Source organism: Dendropsophus ebraccatus, chromosome 2 (assembly GCF_027789765.1).
Source record: "Dendropsophus ebraccatus isolate aDenEbr1 chromosome 2, aDenEbr1.pat, whole genome shotgun sequence".
NCBI lineage: Eukaryota > Metazoa > Chordata > Amphibia > Anura > Hylidae > Dendropsophus > Dendropsophus ebraccatus.
Window position 1 is genome coordinate 120,000,523 of NC_091455.1, and position 25,347 is coordinate 120,025,869.

Here is a 25,347-nt window from a genome sequence, read left to right on the forward strand (position 1 = left end):
TTCTTTTTCATTTTTCTGTAAATGACTGAGTATTTTCTCATTTCAGCAGCTACTTAACTTCACAAAATGTATCAGTCATCGCTGAGGCATGAAGCATGGCTTTTGTTAGCTTACTGATTCATCTCATATTACTGCTCATTCCATTCAATGCTAGAATACAACATACGTCTGTAAGAAACATGTAATACAGAAAGACCAAAATCCTTATATAAAAAACAAAAGGATTCTTTAGTTGCCTTGATTCGATAGATGGTTGTCACCTCTTTTTCTGAATGCTGAAAAGTACTAAGTTCACTTTGCATTCTGCAAGAAGACTCGGTATGCACCTCTGTCCCCATCTGTAGCTTTAAGAACATTGTGGCCAGTGCTTCCATGGTGACAGTCCAGCTCTGGGCCATGGACAACCCTGTGTTTATACTGTATATACAGTTCACAGCTGTGAATGGATTTAACATATACTTGAACAGAAAACAGATGTTAAACATACTGTTTACAACAGATGTATACTTTCTCTTCTATATACATTATTTGAGTTAGGTGAGGGCAGCCATCTTCTGGATAGTATCAACTGTGATTGCTATTGATGGAAGAGCTGAATAAACCGTCAGTCAGATGACTACATTTTGATGTATGGAATACCAATGACATACTATATTTGGCACACCATGGATGCACCCAGAAATTAAATGTGTGGCATTCAGGGTCCTAGAGACTGTAAAAAGCAATGCATGCAATGTAATATATCAGGCTGGTTTGGTGTGCAGAAATACAAGCAATTTCACCGTTGCTGGCACTGCTTTTAATTCTTTTTATATAATAATAATAACAACAATAATAATAATAATAATAATAATAATAATAATTTTATTTGTATAGTGCCAATTGATTCTACAGCATAGTTTGACAATTATTGCTCCCTGTCCCCATTAGGGCTCACAATCTAAATTGACCTATCTGTATGTTTTGTATGTTTTTTCAACACGTTGAAAGACAACAATCAGCCCATGATCAACTCATTGGCTGATTGTTGTCTTTATTATTATACGGGACGATATCTGCCCGATACTGCCTGTATGGGAAGATATCCCCCTGTGTAATAGGACCCTTATTGGACTCCTTTTTATGCCCCTCTGGCAGACTGCCCCCTTATACTCTTTTTTAAAGACTGCTTTCCATGCCTTCCCTCACATTCTGCTCCTTATGCCCGCTCCCATATACTACTTCCCCTCTGAAATACTGCTCGGCACAGAATGCACCCAGAGCCCTCCTAACTTCAATGGCCTGTATCAGGAAACTGAACTCTTATGGTTCAGCTTCCTGTTTCCTCTAATCGATGATCATAGAAACAAGTACAGGGAGGAGACCAGACACCTGCTCACTGCTTAAACTAGTCAAACTTTTATATGTCTAATATAATATTGCTTTTATAATGCAGGAGAAGAAGTCTTCCTCAAAAAACTATACAAAGCACAAGAGTCAAACTCCAGCAGTTCAGAATACTCCTCGTTCCTCAACCGATGTTTTATCTGCCGAGTCCGATGCCTTTTGGATAGTACTTCTGGATTTCTGGTGAGCTGAGCATCTGGCCCTCTATGGCCAATATTGTGTTAGGGAATCCTGAGTATACAGTGTGCAGTAACCTGCAATATTTATAATGACCACAATGTACAGTATCTTGAAATAAGTAATACAGTATTTTTGCGTAGAGCACAAAGCTAGAACACAATTCTGTTCTCCTTACTGTGAACTTGAACACAAAACAAATATTAGTAATACTCAGTGTTATAGAAATTCTCTGTGTTTAAAGTCCTCAAATGCTATGGAAACCTTATACACTGAAGTCTAACTACAGGTAGGAATCAGTGACTCTATCCATCTTCCTGACAGTTCACACCTTGCATGGATTCCACCACACAAACACATCTCCCTTATATTGTTATACCTTTTAGAGTTCAGATATGCAGGATTGTACTTCAGGACAATACAATAGCTTCTGTACGCTAATCCTCTAAATGCCATTTACAGGGAAAGGATCATGCTGTCAGTATATAATGAAGGTTATGTGTAGTTGAACCTATCATTAAAGGCTTTTACAGATTTGCAATTACATTAGTCATTAGTCATCCCGAAACGTAATCTGAATTGTTATCGTATAAGGGGAAATACATTAACTATTGGTGTATCTAAATGACAATTTGTTAGAGTGACCCACCAGGATGAATTTTATTATCAGCTGTGTCACCTTTATGGACAATTAACTGACTTTAGCTGCTTAAACCTGCCCAAAGCATTCTCTGCCTATTAAATGTCACTAGTACTGTAACTATATTACAGTATATAGCATGTCAAACTTTTGTTTACTTGTATGCATATTTCAGTTTTTATCCTTGAACACATACCCATTATACTATAATCCATTTGTCAAATCCCAGTCACTGTTACAAATTGCACAGTAAAATAATAAGGCTATGAGCTGTAAAAAATGTAATGAAAGAATACTAGGCTTTGTTCCTAGTAGCATCATGGCATCCCTTATTGACAGTACCAAGACAGTCATGATAACCCAAATAAATCCTTATGGATCCCATTGACTTATAATGGATCTAAAAGGTTTCCATCTTTCTACAGTAAGTAATCATGGTAGTGTGACAAAAGCCTTAAATTGTAGGCAGCTCTTGCTCTTCTGCAATGTTTTTAAAGGTAGCTGTCTGACACTGAGGTTTACCATACATTGTAATAAAATACATCCCTTTTTGATAGATGGATGTGGTCAAGGTGTGACTTTCATACTAATTCTACATGCATTTACTGTTGGAATTCCCCAGAAAATTTTATTAAACTGTGGTTAACAGCATTTACATTTCCCAAGAAAGTAATTATTTAAAAGGTGTAACAGAGCTTCCCTCAGATACAGTTTTTCTGCCATTTTCTCACCACCAATACCAACACCAATATGCATATAGGCACAACAATTATTCTAGCGTCTTTACCCCCCTATAGAACGCTATTGTTTCTGTGAAAAAAAAAACAGAACAATGCACTAAAAAAAAAAAAACTGCCCTTAAAAAAAAGCCATAACAAAACATGACCTGTGGATATAGGGGGAGATTTATCAAACATGGTGTAAAGTGATACTGGCTCAGTTGCCCCTAGCAACCAATCTGATTTCACCTTTCATTCCCCGCAGACTCTTTGGAAAATGAAAGGTGGAATCTGATTGGCTGCTAGGGGCAACTGAGCCAGTTTCACTTTACACCATGATTGATAAATCTCCTCCATTGTGCAAGTATACAAGGGGGAGACAGTGGCACAGTAGTTACATCTCCCAGCATGGTGTGTGTGTGGTAATATGCAGGACTACATCTCCCAGCATGATGTTTGTGGTAATATGCAGGACTATATCTATAAGCATGGTTTGTGTGGCAATATGCAGTACTATATCTCCCAGCATGGCATGTGGTAATATTCAGAACTACATCTCATAATGGGAGCTGTAGTACTGCAACAGATTAGAGGATGACACAGTACACACTAGGGGGGACATTTATTAAGTCCGGCCTTTTTTACGCCGGACTTATAAATGTCCCCGCATCTCCGGCGCTACAGAGATTTATGTAGAGGCAGACTGCCTCTACATAAATCCCGTGCGTGTCGGTGCGCACAGCTGAAATCCTACGCCAGCTGAAAGGTGGAGTAGGTTTTCGGCGTATATTTTAGTGTTAAAAATGATAAATCGCCCCCTCCTTGCCCCCCCGGCGTAAATTTAAAATATTTGCAAATCGCCCCTTTCCGCAAAAAAGTACGCAGTTTTGCCTTGATACATGTCCCCCTAGGAGTCAGTCGCATAGCACATTAAAGGACAGTGGCAATGATCATTAGGACCCTATGACACATTAAGGGATAGTGGCACAGTTCAGAAAAGGGATCAGTGTCACAGTTAGTCACTTGTTTTATACCCACTATGTCCAGTTCTCCCCTGCCTCTGTGCCCTGCTACCACTACTCCCCTCATGTACTATACTGCTGTGTACAGTTACCCCTTCATCTACTATACTGCTGTCTACTACTACTCCTTTCCTCTACTATTATGCTGTCTACTACTACCACCAAGGCCGGTCTTAGAGTAGATGGCACCCTGTGTGGTATTTACTTTTGGCGACCCCACCCAAAAGCAACGTTATTAGAATCAGTGCTCTACACACAGTATAATGCTCTGAAAGTGCCCCCACACAGTATCGAGAGCCCCAATGCATGCATACATGCATTAGTTATCTTATAACACTCTTACTACCATACAGTGATTACATATTGCCTCCAAACTGCTCTAAATAAAACAGAAAGGTATTACCAATTATAGCATTACATAATACCTAAATAATACTGCCACACCATGATTACTATCACTACCACTACAGACCTTATAACAGAGGGCAGTTACATCCAATGACTCAGAGGAGTGTCTTCTCTGATCAGAGTCTTTCACTTTGTCTTTTTCTCTCAATCCAGCTTGGGCAATCTTGAAGTCTTCCCCCGGCCGTGAATCTTCTCTTCAGAATCTGCAAGAGAAATATTTTAGGCTCCAGCTCATACAGTAGTTAGGTCCCCTGTGCCCCTATATAGTAGTAACACCCCTCAGTAGTTTCCCCTACAGTAGTAAGGTGCTCCTGTGACACCACTTAATAATTAGGTATGCTCTGTGCCCCAATATAGTAGTAAGGTCCCTAAATAATATAGGCCTCTTTGTGCAATCCCCACATAGTAAAGGCCTTATATAGTATCAGACCCCTCTGTGCAGGCCCCATATATTATCAGGCCCCTGTGTACAGCCCCAATGTCGTACAGACCCCTTGTGTTCTGCCCCAGTAGTATAGACCCCTTGTGTGCTGCCCCAGTAGTATAGACTTCTTGGGTACTGCCCCAGTAGTATAGACCCCTTGCATGCTGTTCCTCATTTCAGCCATAAAAATAAAAATTACGGATCCACAAAAATTACGCTCCCATAGACATGGACAATCTGTGCTGCTATTACGGTTTATACTAGAGCTTGTCAGTAATTTTTAAAAATTGTGCATCCGTAAATACATGGACAATGTGAACAGCCCAGTGGACTCAAAATCTTTACAGAACGTATGAATGAGGCCTTACTCCTGACAAAATCTGAGAATGTATGTGACTGCAGTTAACCCCAGATCCCACACTGGTAATTTCATGTTACTGGAGTCATGTAAACTGAGATATTGGGAGCTTTTTATGGTGCTGCTTCGCCTATCCCATGTCTAATCTCCTAGCCAGGGTGGAAAATGGCCACACAGAAAGCTCTGGAAGACCTGTACTGTCCTGTATTTCATCCCTTTTATTTGAATGGACACTGTGTAGTTCTTCATCTTCTCTGAAGAGGCAGTGATGTTGAATGCCTTCTCTACACCCTACTCCTACTGAGTTTAGCAGAACCATGCAACAGTTAGAGTAAGCCCACAACTACAGGGCTTGTTTGCAGTATGTAACTATGGAGAAATATAGGTCTGCATATGCTGGAGCTGGACTATTTGCAAAATTGTATGATGAGATAGAAAAATAAATGAAATACAAGTTAAAACTTGTACAATCCTAAACATATTATAAATCCCACTTTATATAATTTTAACATACTAAGACTAAGTGGGCCATTTATGAAGACTAGTGTACGAGTACAGCGGTCTTAAATTAGGCCCTTCCCCCAATTACCCCTTCATGCATCATTAAGAGCCGCACGAATGAAACCAGACTGACCTGCGCCTGCCGTACAGGGGGCGCAGAAATTTACACCTGCTTACGCCACTGGCGGAAGTTTCATAAATCTTCTCCTTAATGTTCCAAATCCAAATATGAATATTTTTGCAGCAGTATATTTTATATTATGTAAAGTAATAGTTATCATTTCTTGAGGCTATGTTTCCACTGCGGGAACATGTCTTCATTTAACAGCAAAAGGCAGCCATCTATTGATAATCATTATCATTATCAATTGATGGCCACCTTTTTCCGTTAAATGAAGGCACGTTCTCATAGTAGGAATATAGCCAAAGAAGCAACAGGTACCTACTAAAATTGTATATCATAATACTGAGCTTGTAAAGCTTTACATCCCATGTATCTTCAAAAGAATTTTAAAAAACACACTTTTCATGCCATTAATAACATCTCATGTCTCATGTCTGGCATGGATCTATATGGAGAATATAGCATGGACAGTATCATTTAGCCCCCCGATTTAGTGCCTAACAGTATATAAAAAAGTAACAGAAGCAAAATAGCACAAAGTAAACTAAATGTTCTGTAGCCAAATGTAAATTTGTCCTCTATGTACATTTTACAGTACAGTGCTTTGAACTTCCTTACTATCTACCTTCAATCTGTAGTTCACTGACAATTGTACAGTACAGTAAATAGCTGACCTGTTGCAGAAATCTAATTGTTCCATTAATTCAAAATGAGCTTGCAAAAAAGTCCATGTACTTCTGCAACAAATCTGCCATGTGTGACCATACCCAAGATGTTGTATGCTTTACAAAAAACATGTTCAAAATGTCTATATGGGAGTTATTTGGGTGAGTAGGTTTTCATCTGCCCTATGTATCAGATTAAATAGAGAATGGCTATAAAGAATCACTGTCTTTGGATGACTCAGAATGTCAATGCATTGCACAGACTGCTCATTCATTTTGCTGGGTACTAGGTATTGCTTCTTGTCCTCTTGCAGCAGTGCTGCAGGGAATCTGAAAGCTGCCAAGTTCAGTAACACATTACAGTTGGTCACTAAGGGTCATCATAGCAGGATACCCTGTCTCATAGGGGATCCACTGAACACAAAGAGATGATGGAAAGGAAACAACTGTTATGACCTGTCATGACATATATTTAAAAAGAAAAAGGCAACTATAAGTGCTTGCCTTATGTATGCTGTCGGTTTTGATTTTAATATCGCAGCTTCAGCGGTCTATTAGTGCCCTATTGCATGTTAATGGGCGTGTGCAGAGGCGTGCACGGCTGCTGGCCAATCAGCATTCATCTTCACTGGGCCAGTCTGTGCAGAGCAGAGGGACAACTGACATCACTTCCAGCATTTGCTCTCTTTGTTACTCTTTGTTAGAGACAGAGTGCAGGTTCCAGAGACACCTAGTATATCACCTCCCCTGCTGATTTAGAGCGACTTTGTACCAACAATCTGCCCCCCCCCCCCCCAAAACCGCTTGTACCTTCGGATAGCTGCTTTTAATCCAAAATCTGTCCTGGGGTCTGTTCGGCAGGTGATGCAGTTATTGTCCTAAAAAACAACTTTTAAACTTGCAGCCCTGTGCCAAGAGTGACTATGCATTAGGCTGGCACAACCTCTCTGTCCCTCCTCCGGGCCCTCTTCATCATAAGGAATGCCCCAGGCAGGTATTCTCCTATTCATCAGCTGTGTGAACACGCACATGGGCTGGATCGTTAAGGCACCTGTGCAGTTTTCACTGCAGAGGAATAGGAAAAAACCTGCCAGTGGCATTCCTAATGATAAAGAGGGTGGGAAGGAGGGATGGAGAGGTGGTGCAAAGGTAGGGCACAGACATTCTAGGCCACGGCAGTTTGACACAGTTTGCAAGTTTATAAGTTGTTTTTTAGGACAATAACTGCATCACCTACCGAATGGACCCCAGGACAGATCTTGGATCTGAAGGTACAAGCAGTTTGGGGGAGACAGATTGGGGGTACAGAGTCGCTTTAACATTATCTATTGGTGCTTTATTTTAAGCCCCAAGCGGAGAAATAAAATTAAGTTTTTTAAAGAGTACCTGTTGTGAAAAGTAACTTTTGACAAGTCAAAAAGTATTCATCATAGTAGTGCTTAGACCTGCTGCGATCAAGAGATATGGTTGGGGAGAGTACGCTCCAGCAGCGTGATCCACTACCCAGCTATACTGTATCTCCATAACAGACAATTCTGACAATGTAGGCTATATTGGCCTAATGTATGGCCAGCCAGGGAGTGGATTGTGCTGCTGCCACGCTCTCTTCCCAATTCTCTCTGACACACGCTGTGATCAATAACTTTTGACATGCCTGATGACATGTCAAAAGTTATTTATATGCCTGCCATTGCTATAAGTGATTTTTATGTAACATTGTATAATGGTATGAATTTACTTTTTTGTAAGTTTACAAACATTTACATTCCAATATCCATAGCATCATTATTCAGTTTATGAATACCAATGGGAATACTAAAGAGAATTCAAAATATTCAAATCTCAATTTGTAGGGGTGAACTATGCAATACCCCCATCTACTGGTCAAAATATGGTAAACAGCAGCAGGCGAATATGTTCTGCATATGGAAGTGTAATAATGTAGTATAGAGTACATATGTTGGTAAATGTTCATATATGTATATCAGGGCCGCTTTAACCAGAGGGCACATGGTGCACGTGCACCGGGCCCACTGGTTAAAGGGGCCCACTCTGCGCAGGGCCGACTTTTGCTCTGTGCGACCAGTAGGGTCGCACAGGGCTCCGGCCACCAGTCTGCCAGGGAGGCGCCATCGGGATGGGTAAGTTACCCATCCATGGCGCCCCCTGCAGGGCCCCCCCGCCTGCAGCAGCGGCACTGACAGGTCGGGAGCCATTGGCTCCCTCCCTGTCAGTTATCCCTGTGGCCGCAGGCAGTGCTTTACCTGCGGTCACAAGAGGCCGCTCTTCCGTAGTGGTATCGGCGCTGAGTGACGTCACTCAGCGCCGACACCGCGAGAGGGGAGAGCGGCCTCTTGTGACCGCAGGCAAAGCACTGCCTGTGGCCACAAGGGTGAAGTGATGAGAAGAGGAACGCGCAGACCTAGGTGAGTATAAAGTGTTTTTTTTTTTTATTTGCTATATGGGAGGGGGGAGCACAAAGGGGGGCTATATAACGGGGGGCAGCACACAGCGGGGATCTATACTACTAGGGGTGCCACGGGGGGGGGGGCGCACAGGGGGTATATATAACTGGGGGAGCGCACAGGGGGTATATATAACTCGGGGCGGGCACAGGGGGGCTATATACTACTGGGGGGTGCACAGTGGGGTATATATAACTGGGGGAGTGCACAGGGGGATATATATAAATGGGGGAGCGCACAGGGAGTATATATATAACTGGGGGAGCGCACGGGGGGTATATATAACTGGAGGAGTGCACAGGGGGGTATATATAACAGGGAGCACAGAGGGGGGCTATATACTAATGGGGGGTGCACAGGGGGGTATATATAACTGGGGGAGTGCAGAGTGGGGCTATACACTACTGGGGCGCACAGGGGATATATATACAACTGGGAGGTGCATGGGGGTATATATAACTGGGGGGCGCACGGGGGTATATATAACTGGGGGTGCGCAGGGGGTATATATAACTGGTATATATAACAGGGAGCGCACGTGGGGGCTATATACTACTTAGGGGCGCCCAGGGGATATATATATATATAACTGGGGGATGCACAGGGTATATATATATAAATGGGGGGGGTGCACAGGGGTTATATATAACTGGGAAAACGTACTGGGGGAGCACAGGGGATATATATATACTACTTGGGGGTGCACAGGGGGACTATGTACTACTGGGGGGAGCATGGGATATATATACTACTGGAGGGTGCACAGGGGGGTATATATACTACTGGGGAATGCACAGGGGGACTATATACTACTGGGGGAGCACAGGGGATATATATACTACTGGGGGCTGCACGGGGGGGGTATACAGGGGCGGATTAACTTTACCATAGGCCCCGGGCTGTTCACCAAGCCTGGGCCCCCCCACCCCACTGTAACTATGGCAGCACTAGCCTGGCGTTCATAGTACAGGACAGATAATGTCATGATGTCCTGAATTGTGCAAAATTGCCATAAAAAAACTGTGATTTTTGCAAATCATGGCGGAAGTGTAGCCAGGAGACAGTACACTACTGACAGTATAAGTCTTTTTGGGTGGTCATGGGCCCCCCAGGAGCTCAAGGCCCCGGGCTGCCGCCCGAAACGCCCCTATTATAATCCACCACTGGGGGTATATATACTACTGGGGGATGCATGGGGGGGCTATATACTACTAGTGCAGGACCTAGTGGTCTATAGTACTGGGGGCAGCGCACATGGGGTCTATATACTACTGGGGGCAGCACAATGGGGTCTATATACTACTGGGGGGTGCACAGGGGGTATATATACTACTGGGAGCAGCACCTATTGGTCTATAGTACTGGGGGCAGCACACAGGTGTCTATATACTACTGGGGGCAGCACACAGCTGTGGGGGAGCACAGAGGGGTGTAACTACTATATAGGGGTACATAGGGGGGTAACTACTATATAGGGGTACATAGGGGGTAACTACTATATAGGGGTACAGGGGACCTTACTACTGTATGTGTTGGAGCCTAAAGTGTTTCTCTGGCAGATTCTGGAGAGAAGATTCACAGCCGGGGAAGACTTCAAGGTGGCCCAGGCTGGATGGAGTGAAAGAAAAGGTGAAAGACTCTGATGAGAGAAGACGCCCCATGTGAGTAAATGGATGTAACTGTTATAAGGTCTGTAGTGATAGTGGTCATGGTGTGGCGGTATTATATAATGGTATCATTGGTGATATCGTTATGAGGTAACTACCATATGTATTGGGGCTCTTAATACAGTGTGGGGACATTTTCAGGGGATTATACTGTGTGTGTGGAGCTCCGATTCTGATAATGCTGGGTTGGGGGGGGGGGGCCACTCTTGAGTCCTGTGCACTGGGCCCACCAATGTATTAAAACGGCCCTGATGTATATCTATGGTAGAATATAGGCAGTTAAATCCATGTATGTAATAATGCTAGTAAGCATGGAGCAGAAAGTAAAATTTGTATTAAGTTTCCTCCTTTTTTGTTAATAACCTCTTCAATGGCGATATCTTTTATGTGGTGCAGACAATGCAGTTTGAAGGTAAGCTGAAGTTCCTCTTTGGCCAGAAGAAGAAAGCATCTCCAGGAACAAGTGTTCTGCCACAGATGGCTTTGTTCTGCATAGCCGTGCCACTTCTGCTTCCCCCTATCACTGAGATGAAAATGAAGAGCGTGCTTGTGAGGACACAGAAAAAACCTGGTGCGCCTTCCAACACCGAAAACACGTAAATCACATTTTTATCCAATTTATTAATTATTAAAATGTTAGTAGCTCTGGAATTGTTATTAAGTATATTGAAGAAATATTCAAATTCAATCAAGCTTATTCATTCTTATTAAACCATTTTAAGGCCATAATTTACCATGATTATCATCTCCGAACAGTCCTATACAACCTAGAATACTGGAGGGTATTTCTCATATAAGATAATAAGTTGTTTTCATAGTTTATGTTAAGTACAAATTCACAAAACATCCCTTGGAAAAAAAAAAAAAACACTAAAGGCAATAGTGACTGATGCATAGCAGTGTCCTTACTGTCCAACATTGTTGGCTGACGTAATTTCTGCTCAGCATGAAGTTCCTTTTATCAGTGAAGCATTGAGGCCCAGTGGTGTTGCGGTTGCTTGCTGACCCTATATGAACCAGCCTCTTCCTGTGTCCCTTGCCAGATCTTTAGTGCCATTTTTCTATTGAGAAAGCGTTTCCAAGCATGTTGTTTCCAAACCAACCGTGTATCAGCCTCTTTAGCCTTGTTCCTGATTTTGTTTGCCGACTGCCAGCCCTGACCGTCCAGCCTGTCCCAGACCTTGAGTTCGTATTACTTATTGGTTCTACGTTGCACCTTTGTCTGCTTCTGCAAGCAAGTCATACCAGGAGTAGCGATCTGGGGGTAACCTGCCACAGCAGGCACATCCTGCCATGTGATGGACTTTGGTGAACACCAGTGGCCCTTTCCTGGAGCAGCTTTAACCATCACCTACAGTGGTCCAGTGTATCCACAACCGTTACCATTATTTATCTTCTGTTATTATCTTTTCGGTCTCCTTCCCCCAGTTCTGAGCTGCTACTTTCTGCTGAAAACACAAAAGATCTGTTTGAGCTTTTTTTCTGTCTCCCCCCTCCCTTCTAAGACTGCTGATGTAAACAAGTGTATGGCATGCTGTATCTGCAACTTTGTAGCTTCATTGTAATGCACAGAGGGTTAATCTGAGGTCAAGTGAATCTGATGAACTCACTGTGATTAATCTCCCGGCATTACAAAGTTGCTTCAAAGTTGCAGATACGGACTTATGGACGATTTACATTATCTGTCTTGGAAGTGAGGGGGGGGGGGGGGGGGGGAGAGAAAAAAAAGCTCACACAGTTTTTTATGTCTTCAGCACAAAGCAGCAGCTCAGAACTGGGAGAAGAAGACTGAATAGATAATAATACATAAGTATGGAATGAATTGTTAGTCTTACCATGGACAGCAACATACAAGAAATTATGTTTGAGTGGAATTTCCTTCTAATTCTCCCACACTACAACACAAGTCTGCATAGAAGGTGTCTCCTTAAGATAAGAGAATTATAATCAAATCTGTTTGCAAAGCTTTCCAAAAATCAAAATTTATCACATATCCACAGCACTCTTCTATCTCCAGAAGTCTAAGGCTATGTTTACACCGTCTTTTTTGGCTGTTTGACAGCTATCATTTTTAGGCCAAATAATGTCTATTATTTGATAATGATGGCAGTGATATACAGACAGTTATACAGACAGCTGGATAGAAGTCTGTAACCTGCTGTTATGCACAGAGTGCTCAGGATGAAGGTAATTCTCTTACCTTGATTCTCAGCACTTTTTGGCAAATCTTGACTTTATTTTATATGCAAATAAGGCAGTTTAGTGCACTGGGGGGAGCAATACCACCCTCAATGTACTGATCCACCCCGACCCTCTTAATGAGTAATCATCCGGTGCTCTGCAGTGATGTGCAATGGAGTGACATCACTGCAGAGCCCACCTCCCTATATTCATTAGGAGGGACAGGCCAGATCAAGGCACAAAGTGGTAGTGCCGGTCCCAGTGAACCAAACCGCCTCATTTGGATATGGAATAAAGTTGAGATTTCCTAAGCCCCAGAAAGAATAGCCCTTTATTTGTTCTTGCTCTACTGAATTATTTGAAAAGGCATACCCCCCCCCACCAATATGTTTAAAAGTCATCTGTTCTTATCAGCGTTTCCATTGATAAGGTAAGAGGAGCTGGACCCATCATGCTGCCTATAAGAAGGGGAGTTTTTAAGTGTGTCATATTATGACAAATGAATAACTGATCTGTTATTGTTTTTAGTTTTATTATGTTTCTGCTTTATTAAATGATATTCTTTTTGCCTACAGAGGAAAAGCATTCTCCAGCATTGAAGGGGAGAACAATGGAAGGAATAACCACCAGGAGCAATGTTTTACAAATATGTTACACAATACTGAAAATCAAATAAAATGTATGTACCGCTTCTTAAATATCCAAGAACTTTAAAAATTGGTGCATGATATTACACAGTGTGAGGTTATCATTGATTTACTTTAGGCTCGGTTCACATCTGCATTATTATTTTAGTTTTTCTGTTTTGTCAATTGAACAAAAATTGAAAATGCCAAAATGCCAGATCAGTCCTGATGGTTCACTTTTACATATAACAGAATGCACCATTTTGAGGGAAAGAATAAAATAATAGCAGTGCGTGCAACAATATTCTTTCCTTCAAATATGACGTATCTAACAAAGAATCTGCAACACAGATTTGAACATAACCTAAGGGGGCAGTCACATGTTCTGTGCACAGTCCGTATTAATAGATGATGTGCTTCAGAACGGAATGTGGAGATCCCGGCATCATGAGGCTGGAAACACACACAGCAGTGTTTTGGAAAACTGACACTGCAGTTTTGGGGCTAAAACCAGAAGTGGATTCAAATACAATGGAAGAAGGGAGGACTTGTACTTCTCTGTTCTGTTGGATCCACTTATGGTTTTGGCAAAAAACTCCAGTGTCAGCTTTCTAAAAAAAACTGCTCTGTGTGTTTACAGCCTTATTCATGCTATGAGCTCCGAATCAGTTTAACTTTTGAAACTACTGTGTCAGTACAGAAGCTGTGTCAGTACAGTAGCATAAAGATTTAAACTGATTTGGAGCTAGGTAGCCCTAGCATTATTTTCAGCTTTCAAATGGACTTTCACCACAGATAGTGAGGCCCAGGCACCCTCTTGGTTAGTCTGTTGGGTGAGGCTCCAAGAGAAAAAGTTTGAGAAGTGCTGTTCTAGACCATAGCACATCTTCCATGCCTAGACTGTAATTATAGAACGTGTGAATACCCCCTAAAAGTCAATACATACAAAGTTGGAATTTATTCTTTTTCTGGAGGTAAATAAAATAAAAAAAATCACTTTTACATTCAGGGCTACATTTTAGTGGCTGGTGGGTATGGTTTCATGGGTTATGGTCATTTATCTTTAAAATACATATCGAATCTAGATCATAGTTTATGATATTCAGATTGCCATAGGGTCAGTTTACACAGGCTAATTATTGACATACATTGGCATACAGGCCAGCAATGAGTCGTCAAATGAGAAATCGCGTTTGTCGGCTGATTAATTCTTATGTGTGGCATTTCAATCACCGCTTCCCATGTAATCGGGAATGTGCATCTGGCTATGATGAAGTTAATAGGCTGAACGGACGATCCATTAATTGTTCATGCAACCTGGCCACACAAGTGATCAAGCCTTGTAAAGTTTCTTCAAATGAGTGCCAATCTCGCTGGTTTGTGGTGCTGCATTGGCCCATATAATAGGGCCCTTACTTGATGTCTGATGGATTTCTAGCTAAGCCAAGTAATCAGATCAGATTTCTCTGGCAGAAAGTCACCTTATGTGTGAGAGGATACATGAGTGCAATGTCAGAATAATTTGTTGACACACATTGAATTCCTGTTAAAGTATTACATTTGTGGGATTGTAAATTTCTTTCTACATTTGCAACAGCTTAGTCACTTACAAGTCCAGAGGCTGTTCGGCTTTCCCAGGTCTTTTTCTGCTAAAGAGTGAAAAAAAATCAATAAATGTGTGAAGACCATAGATTTTTCAGTGAATATATTTGCTTTATTTTGCTGTTTAAACTGGAGCAAACTAACATGTTTACCATGATATAGAGACATGTATTGAGTTACAATCTCTTACTGCATTAATCTTTGTAATGTTTAACATATATTTTTTAATAATTTAGTTTATTGATGGTATGCAAATAGTCATCTAGGTGGAGAGTCGCCCGTTAATAGTCACAGCTCTCTGACTGTCAGTGCAGAATGCAAGACTATCAGGAGTAACAGGCAGAGAGGCCACTATTGGGTGCTGAGTGGTTCCCTTTAAAGAATACAGCTCTGAAGGGGGGGGGGGGGGGGCTGTATCTCATAGAAGAGATTCAGCTTTGACAATGCTTCATGGGAAAAAAGTATGCAAATTATCTCTCCTCTAGAAAAAGAAAAACCTATGTTCCTAGCGACACCTATAAATCCCTAAAAATCCCTCACTTTTTTATTCATTATGCATCCATTAGTTGGTTCAAATGATCCATTGGTCACTCTTGTTCACACTATGCAGTTTGCACGCAGCCATGGCTGACAGTAAATAAAAAAACAGAAAATGCTGCAGAAAAGAGCAAGTGCCATATACCATTTTAGTTTTTTTTTAGAAAATAAATGAGGTTCTTAGCAGACGGTTTGGTCAAACTATAGTCCGAGAGAGGCCATTGTTAGTGTAGGTCCAACTCTCTGAGGGCACCTTAACGTGGTTAGTTGATACATTCAGTTTAAACAAACCGTCTACTAAGAACCTCATTTTTTTTTCAAAATTTTTTTCTAAAAAACCTAAAATGTTATATGGCACTTCTGCTGTAGCATTTTCTGTTTTTTAAATGATCTCTTGGTAACCCCGTGGAAAATACATGTGTTTTTGTGCTGTCAATAGATCACCATTAGAGATCAGCGAATATACTGTACAGTAATAACTAAGCGAATCACTTTGTTAGCTCGGCAGTCGGCTTATCTGCCTGCTGCCTTTTAACTCAGTGCAGCTCCATACTGCTCCTCTCCGGGTGCTGGGAAAAACTGGATCCAGTCCTGGGAAACGGGGAAGTTTCCTAGGACTGGATTTCAGCTTTTCCTGGCACCTGGAGAGGAGTGGCAGTGAGTTAGAAGGCAGATGGCTGATAAGCCGACTGCCGAGCTAACAAAGTTATTTGCTTCATTATTACTATTTATTACTGTCTGAGTAACGAGCACCATCGCGTATCCTAAAACTCGAACGTGTACCAAGGTCGGACGAGCACGCTCTCTCATCTCTAATCTCTAATCATCATGTCAGCCAGAAAATTCTATATGACCAAGCAGCATGAACTGATCCACACAAGCTCTCCACAGGAGGGAGACAAAACCTCCCATCACAGTCACGAATGATGACTATACAACTCCTGTCAGATAGGTGTAATGGATTTGATGACAATTCAGCCTCCCTGACTGTATATATACAGATTAGGATTATTACAATGACCACCCAGCAGACTCTAGCTGTCTATGTAATGTTTTAGGGCCCTATTACACGTGACGATTATCGTGCGAAAAATCGTTAAATGGTTAGAATTTAACCGATAATCGTTCTGTGTAATAGCAGGCAACGATTGAAAAATCGTTCATATGTCATTGATCGTTTATTTAGATCTGAACCTAAAATTATCCACGTGTAATTCCACGTTCATTCGCTCAAGTTCCACCTTTTTTCACTAATCGTTTAGTGTAATAGCACATTATTCATTGTTTTTCTGGGATCAGAAGAAATAAACGATTGTAGTAACGATCGCAATAACGATCATAGTAATGATCGTAACTAACAATTATCGTTCTGTGTAATATGGTGAACAATTTCAGGTTAACAATAAACAATCTTATTTGCAATCGCTTATCGTTAGTTGTTAATCGTTAAAAATCGCTCAGTGTAATAGGACCCTTACTTATGCATTATTGGATTGTGAGAAGATTTGAAAAAGAGGGGATGCAGTGGGCTTATTCCCACATCCTGTATTTTACGGCCATATGGATGGGGAAGCCCTGTACTGGACTGTTTCACCACCTGGCATAATCTATCAATATCATGCGGACAGTGGGGAAACTTTGAATCTCCAGGGCACTGTAATGACAGAGCTGCACAGCTCTGTCATTATAATATAATTCCTTAATATTCCTTATGTTTCTCTAAACAGTCACATTTTCTTTACGAGCAATTCTTCGTCATTGGTGCTGTCATTGGGAGAACAATGCTGTGCACATTTAGGCTATGTTCACACTATGTATGTGTGCGGCTGTATTTTTTATGCGGCTGGAAATGTGCGGCTGAAACTACGGCCATGGGAAAAAAATAGACATGCGGCTGAAAACATACGGTCATTTACTTGAAAATCTGGTTCAACGAAACTGATTTTATTACAACAAAAATGTGTTTTATTAATTAAATATTAATTAGTACAGGAAGCTCCATTAAGCCGTTAATTCATATTCCCAGTAATAGAGCATTCTGTACTAATCAACACTTTACTTTAATTAAAACATCAAATGTTTCTTCTAATTATGTTATCACAATAGCATTATTAGAAGAAACATTTTGAATTATATGTGCGCTCAGCTGATTGGCTGATTGGCTCAGCGCACATATAATGAGCCGGTCCGCAGTACAGTGACTTCATTGTGCTGCGGACCAGCGAAGAGGCAACATCGGGGTGAGTATAGAGCTCTCCCCACCCCCTCCCCAGCACTGCACCCATCCCAGTAAGGAAGGGGGGTCACTTAACCCCTTCCTTGCTGGGATGGGTGCAGTCTGACATCAGTCTGGCCCCCAAGGGGTTAAGGGGGATGCAATACATCCTTCCTTAACCCCTTGGAGGCCAGACTGTAAGCAGCAATCTGTAAAGATGCTGCATACTGTAAGGTGCACAACACCGCTCACAATGATGGGTGTTGTGCTCCTGTTTGTGTGTTTTTTGTGTGTTTCTCCCTTTTTGTTTTTCAGATATCGGTATCCTGTGGATTACGTCGGATTCGATGGACTACGTCGATGACCAGCGGTTGTTTGGTGGTTTTTTTTTTATAAAATGGTCAATGAGGGGTGTGGGGGTGTTTTTATTTGAATAAAAAAAAAATTTCCACTTGTGTCTTGTCTTTATTTCTTTACTTTATAGACTTAGTAGTGGAAGCCGTCTAATAGACGGAATCCATTACTAAGTCGGGGCCTATTGTTAGCCGGTATAAAATGGCTAACACTAACCTTCCATTATTACCCCAGTACCCAATGCCACCAGGGGTACTGGGAAGAGCCGGGTGCCAGTGGTCCCGGAGCGTCAAAATTGGCGCTCCTGGACTGGGGCGGCAGCAGGCTTGTAAAATTTAGGCTGGGGAGGGCCTAAACCAATGGCTCTTCCCACCCTGGTGTTACCAGGCTTCTGTCGCTTGGTTTTTAACCCGGCTGGTTATAAAAATAGGGGGGACCCTATGCGGTTTTTTTTTTTTAAATAAATAAATAATTTTAAAAAACGCATAGGGTCCCCCCTATTTTTTATAACCAGCTGGGTTAAAAACCAAGCGACAGCAGCCTGGTAACACCAGGGTGGGAAGAGTCATTGGTTTAGGCTCTCCTCAGCCTAAATCTTACCAGCCTGCTGCTGCCCCAGTCCAGGAGCGCCAATGTTGACGCTCCGGGACCACTGGCACCCGGCTCTTCCCAGTACCCCTGGTGGCATTGGGTACTGGGGTAATAATGGGGGGGTTAGTGTTAGCCATTTTATACCGGCTAACACTAAGCCCTGACTTAGTAATGGATTCCGTCTATTAGACGGCTTCCACTACTAAGTCTATAAAGTAAAGAAATAAAGACAAGACACAAGTGAAAAAACATTTTTATTCAAATAAAAACACCCCCACACCCCTCATTGACCATTTTATTAAAAAAAAAAAACACCAAACACTGGTCATCGACGTAGTCCACCGAATCCGACGTAATCCACAGGATACCGATATCTGAAAAACAAAAAGGGAGAAACACACAAAAAACACACAAACAGGAGCACAACACCCATCATTGTGAACGGTGTTGTGCACCTTACAGTATGCAGCATCTTTACAGATCGCTGCTTACAGTCTGGCCCCCAAGGGGTTAAGGGAGGATGTATTGCATCCCCCTTAACCCCTTGGGGGCCAGACTGATTTCAGACTGCACCCATCCCAGCAAGGAAGGGGTTAAGTGACCCCCCTTCCTTACTGGGATGGGTGCAGTGCTCGGGAGGGGGTGGGGAGAGCTTTATACTCACCCCCATGTGTCCTCTTCGATGGTCCGCAGCACAATGAAGTCACTGTGCTGCGGACCCGCTAATTATATGTGCGCTCAGCCGATCAGCCAATCAGCTAAGCGCACATATAACTCAAAATGTTTCTTCTAATAATGCTATTGTGATAACATAATTAGAAGAAACATTTGATGTTTTAATTAAAGTGATGATTAGTACAGAATGCTCTATTACCGGGAATATGAATTAAGGGCTTAATGGAGCTTCCTGTACTAATTAATATTTAATTAATAAAACACATTTTCGTTGTAATAAAATCAGTTTCGTTGTTCAATAATTTAATTCTAACGAATCCATCATTGTGCAATTAAATATACTGTCAAAAAATAAATATATATATAAATATACATTTATTTATATATATTTATTTTAACAGTATATTTAATTGCACAATGATGGATTCGTTAGAATTAAATTATTGAACAACGAAAGGGACTTTATTACAAAGAAATGTGTTTTATTAATTTAATATATTAACTATTAGAGGCATCGGCATTCGGCATTATTGCCGGCTATTTTTGAAGTACTCCGTACGGACCGCCTGTCAATCCACGGCCGTGAATTTGCACAGTTCCAGCCTCAAACAATGGTCTTGTTAATTTTTTACGGGTCCGTTTACGATCGGGCCGTAGGCTCATACATAGTGTGCACTGTGCAGCCGTATATCGTATACTTTCCAGCGTACGCATGAACCGGAAAAATACGGCCGATGATTTACAGCCCGCAATACAGCCGCACAGATACATAGTGTGAACATAGCCTTATAGACAGCAGACCTGTACATAGCTAGTCCTACTCTCAATTGAGAACCGGATACACATAGCCAGTCTAGGCAGTACATTCTAGTAGAGATTTGTGAATCTGCTCAGAGAGAGAGTAAACTGGATACAAAGACTTGGTGTGCATCAATTTACAGCCTCTGAATGTAAAAATAGTGAGTAACTGAAACACAAACTACATATTGAAAAGCTATATAACCTTTCATTTATATAGTTACAAAGTGTTATTACAAATATATCATACATATATATTGCTGAAGTATTCTAGACATTGTGAATAGTTTACATTTATAAATCAATACTATTCTGCTTTTTTCCCCCCAATAGTAATGAATAGTGGTGACAGTGGAATTTCATTATTAAAAGTCAGAACAAATGAAGACCAGTGGGTGTGGGTTGAGGCAAATGCTCCAATACTGTACAGAAATGGATGCTCAGACTATGTAGTTGTCCCGCCACAAGCTCAGAGGTAAGAAATCTCAGCGCTAATACAATTAACATACTGTATATTTACACAGCTAGAGTGTGTAAATATATATATATATATATATATATATATACTCAAAAGTTTACATACCCCAGCAGAATTTTTGCTTAATTAAGATAATATGAATGATACCACAAAAACTGTTTTCCACTCATGGTTGGTGGTCGGGTGAAGCCATTTATTGTCAAACTACTGTGTTTTCTCTTTTTAAATCATAATGACAACCTAAAACATCCAAATGGGCCTGATCAAAAGTTTACATACCCCAGTTCCTAATACAGTGTTTTGCCCCCTCTAACATCAATGACAGCTTGAAGTCTTTTGTGGTAGTTGTGGATGAGGCTCTTGTTTTCTCAGTAAAGCTGCCCGTTCTTCTTGGCAGACAGCCTCCAGTTTCTGTAAATTCCTGGGCTATCTTACATGAACTGCACGCTTCAGATTTCCCCAAAGTGGCTCAATGATATTGAGGTCAAAAGACTGAGATGGTCACTCCAGAACCTTCACTTTGTTCTGCTGTAGCCAATGACAAGTCGATTATGACAACAAAAAACATCTAAATAACCCTGATCAAAAGTTCACATACCCTGGTGATTTTGGCCTGATAACATGCACAGAAATTGACAAATTGACAAAAATGTCGGCCACAACTGCCAGGAAAATTGTTTGGGATGCAAAGAGAAAACCCACAAATAACATCAGCTGAAATACAAAACTCTCTAAAAACTAACAGTGTGGCTGTGTGAGCTACAGAGGCACAGGAAGCTTGAAAGTCAGGTCAAAGTTGAAGGAAAGATGAATGCAACAATTTATCAGCACTTATTAGCCCAGAGGCTGCACATGGGACATCCTTGGACGTTCCAACACGGCAACAATCCAAACCACGAGGCCAAGTTGACCTGTCATTGGCTACAGCAGAATAAAATGAAGGTTCTGGAGTGGCCATCTCAGTCTCCTGGCCTCAATATCATTGAGCCACTCTGGGGAGATCTCAAGTGTGCAGTTCATGTAAGACAGTCCAGGAATTTACAGGAACCGGAGACTTTTTGCCAAGAAGAATGGGCAACTTCACTATCTGAGGAAATAAAGAGCCTCATCCACAACTACCACAAAAGACTTCAAGCTACCATTGATGTTAGAGGGGGCAAAACACAGTATTAAGAACTGGGGTATGTAAACTTTTGATCAGGGTCATTTGGATGTTTTTGGTTGTCATTATGGTTTAAAAAGAAAAAACTGTAGTTTGACAAATAGCTTCACAAACCACTAACCAAAGGGGAGTAATTTTTTGTGTTTTCATTCATAACATTCATTCTCTGAAAAAAGGACAAAAAAGAAAAATTCTGCCGGGGTATGTAAACAGAGTGCTTAACTGTGCTAGAGGTCGGTTGTACTAGGTTTGCAGGTCAGCACAATATATGGCAATGCAGAAATATGGCAGTGTAGTGTTAAGTCAAGAAATTGCATGTTAAAGTCCCCTAGGTCAGTGTTTCTGAACCTAAGTACCCTCAAGTGTTTGGATGTTGCAACCGAGTACTCTCAAGGAAGCAGTCAGTTATAAATATTGACTAAATTTGGCCAAGTAGACATGTAGACATCATGGCCATTGGCCATGTTTAGAATTAGAACAGCTGCTTTTTTTCCAGAAACAGTGCCACCCTTTTACTTAGTTTGTGTGTGATATTGCAGCTCAGTTTCAATGAAGTGAATGAAGCGGAGTTGTAATACCACACACAACCTGAGGACAACTGTGGCACTATTTTTGGAAAAAAGCAGCTATGTTTATTTTAATTCTGGAAAACTTGTTTTAAAGTCATTTCCAGCAGTTCCTTTCAAGATCAGAGCCCACCGGTAGTCAAATACCGACCGATTGAACTCAAGCATGCTTGAGTTGCGCTCATCTGTAATATTCTCATGCTTGTCATCATATAAATATTTTGGAATATAATTGCCATGTTATGCATTTGGTATATTTCAGGGATGAGGAGGCCCACATAAAAAAACAGACCATGTTCTGTATGAAAGGAAGCAGAGAAGTTCCTCTGTGTAATAGTTCAAGTGAATCACCAGCACTATTGAAGCAGCATCTGACCTGGGGGAAACATGAGAAGGAAGATATGAAGATTAAGTTTCATACAACCAAGACGGATTCTTTTATGCAGGAAGAAAACTACTTACCTAAGTATTTCTCTAGCATGCAGAATCACTGTAACACCAGCAGTGGATGGACAGCAAAGAATCCTGTTGGGTCTAGGTCAGGACACCAATTGTTAAGCCCATTCTCAAGTAGATCGGGGAGGCCATTTTACAACATGGACCAAAACCACCCTGGAGTGCACCTGACAGGTCGCCCCCAACGTGGTGGTGTTGAGAACTTTCAGGCATATCATGGCCTACAGCAACATTCTGTAGACTCTTACCCTACAGATAATATAAAAATGGAGAATGCTTTTGTAACTCCAGATGTCTTATACGACTCAGGATTGCCTTTGAACATCCCTATCAAAATTGAAAATGACTCTGATTCCGACGGCAGGTCTGAATCTTACCCCAAGCCACACGGCCATGGATGGGTGAGTGACAGTAACACCCTGAGGAGAACTTTGATGGACTTCCCTGAAGGGCTTCATCTTAAGAGTGAATTAAGCCTCGGTGAGCAAAATTCATGCCTGAAACCAAAGCATCATATATATTCTACTCATAAAGGACACTGTTTTGTCCCAGCTGCACATATGAATCATATAAACACAACTCGCCCTTTTAAAGGTGTGTACAATAAGGATCCAACTCAGTTTTATCCTCAGAAGTGTAACTACCTAGACAGCGTACTGAGCCAGCAGGGGGCAGATTGCTTAAATAGTCCACTTTATGCAGCGGATGATAAGAATCAGGGTGACCAATCATATAGGCTGCAATGTGAGCTGAAAGCTCATAATATTGTTCAGAATATCAAGCGTGAGCCCCTGGACTCTCCTCCATGGGTTGAGAACGATCAGGATTCGGTACCAGCACTCTACCAAAAAAACACACTGATGGGTTTTTTACCTGGCCAAATGCCACATAATGCAGCTGAGTTTGCATACATTCAATAAGATTTGCATATCTTAGTTGAATTTTAGATAAAATTGCACTATTTCAACATAAGGTCTCTTTTATATGTAAAGCTTACACTGTGGTAAAAGTGCAGTCGGTGCTAACGCCTTATGTACTGGGCAGATGTTTTGAAAACTGCTTTTTTTGCAAGAAATGCGACTATTTTTCCCATGTGTTATCACTAATGAAAAAAAAAAGGTTTTGCTTCTGTGGAAAATGATTTTATTTTACGAGATGTTCACACATTTTCTAGGTTTTATAACGCCTCAGACTATGAGGCATTCCCTTAAAGGGTGTGTTTTTAATAAGTCCTTTTTGGTAAATGAAGGATGACAGTATTAACAATTTGAGATACACTGACTTTTGCCTTGATGAATTTTGGACTGAATGTAATTGATTGGCACCTTAACCATATGAAAACTGACAGAGATACGTCACATAAATATATTTGTTTCGTTCTAGACATCGTTACACTCCGATAATTGCTTTAGCTTTTCATTTTTTTTTTATACAGATGTATTTATAAAAAAAAACTGTCAGACATTTATTTCCTATGTTATAACTACAATCTTTTGACTGATTGTGAGCTAAAAGCAGGAAATGTGGCAATGAAGAGTAAAACAATAAAATAAATATGTTTGCTTTATGAAAATTGTTTAGTGCACAAAAGTGGTGGTCCTTTACAGATTCCAATTCTGTGTGTGCGCGGGTGTGTATGTGTGTACGCAAGTGTGCATGTGTAAAGTTTGATGCAAGTTAATACATGTTCTGTTCATATTTCTAGTGATTTAGAAGCGGACCTGTTAGCTCTTCTCACATGCCTGATTCAGTAAAAACTTGCATTTCCTATAAAACTATACTAGAGCGTTTTTTTTGTGGAACTTTATATTATGTCAAACTTGTTATTTCATAGCAAAAAAACTGTACGGGGCCCCATGAATCCTTTACGCTTCCCTACTCCCTTCCCCCCCCCCCCCCCCCCCTGCCAAACACAGACAATGACGCACATATAAACACACAGAGGCACCATTAACATATATACAGATACGCCACTGACATACACACATATATACGCTGTAATGTGATTACACTAGTGCTGATGTATACACCATGAGTAGACTGTACACAGGGAAATCATCTTAGTGTAATAAGAAATACTCAACCAGAAATAAAAGAAAATGCAGCAGATATTAATGGTGGGTTCTTTTATTAGAGCATAACATTAATAGAAGCTGCTGCAGAACATCTTTGGGCGCAAACCTGTCAATCACTTGAGACACAACTGACATACACAAACACACACATATACACCAGTGCTACAGACATTGCTGACATACACACACATATAGCCACAGATACATACACATACTGACACAGATACATATATACACACACTGACATATACATATACCCACAGATACATATATACACTCACTGACACACATACACAGCACTTACAGCTCCCAGGCTTCCCACTCCTCCTCCTGTAGTCCGGGCTGATCTTCACATAGAAGTATTCAGGACCTTTGGGAGTACAGTGGTCGGATGTCAGTGTCAGTACCTACCATGAAGGCAGGGCAGGCTTCTTCGGGCCCCCTTCCTGCAGGGGCCCCATAGCAGTCGCCTTTC

At 41.3% G+C, this 25,347-nt stretch overlaps 1 protein-coding gene across 1 annotated transcript in view; it reads left to right on the top strand.

Annotated features, from left to right (window-relative positions):
- The window catches only part of AHRR (aryl hydrocarbon receptor repressor), a 204,714-nt gene extending 180,254 nt beyond the window's left edge, over positions 1-24,460 (top strand). The window contains exons 7-11 of the mRNA XM_069960270.1: positions 1,436-1,569; positions 10,953-11,152; positions 13,313-13,416; positions 20,469-20,610; positions 22,604-24,460. Of these exons, the coding sequence (XP_069816371.1) occupies positions 1,436-1,569; positions 10,953-11,152; positions 13,313-13,416; positions 20,469-20,610; positions 22,604-23,717 (1,694 nt within the window). The 3' untranslated portion in view covers positions 23,718-24,460. The remainder of the gene's footprint in view (positions 1-1,435; positions 1,570-10,952; positions 11,153-13,312; positions 13,417-20,468; positions 20,611-22,603) is intronic.
- Positions 24,461-25,347: the final 887 nt, after the last annotated feature.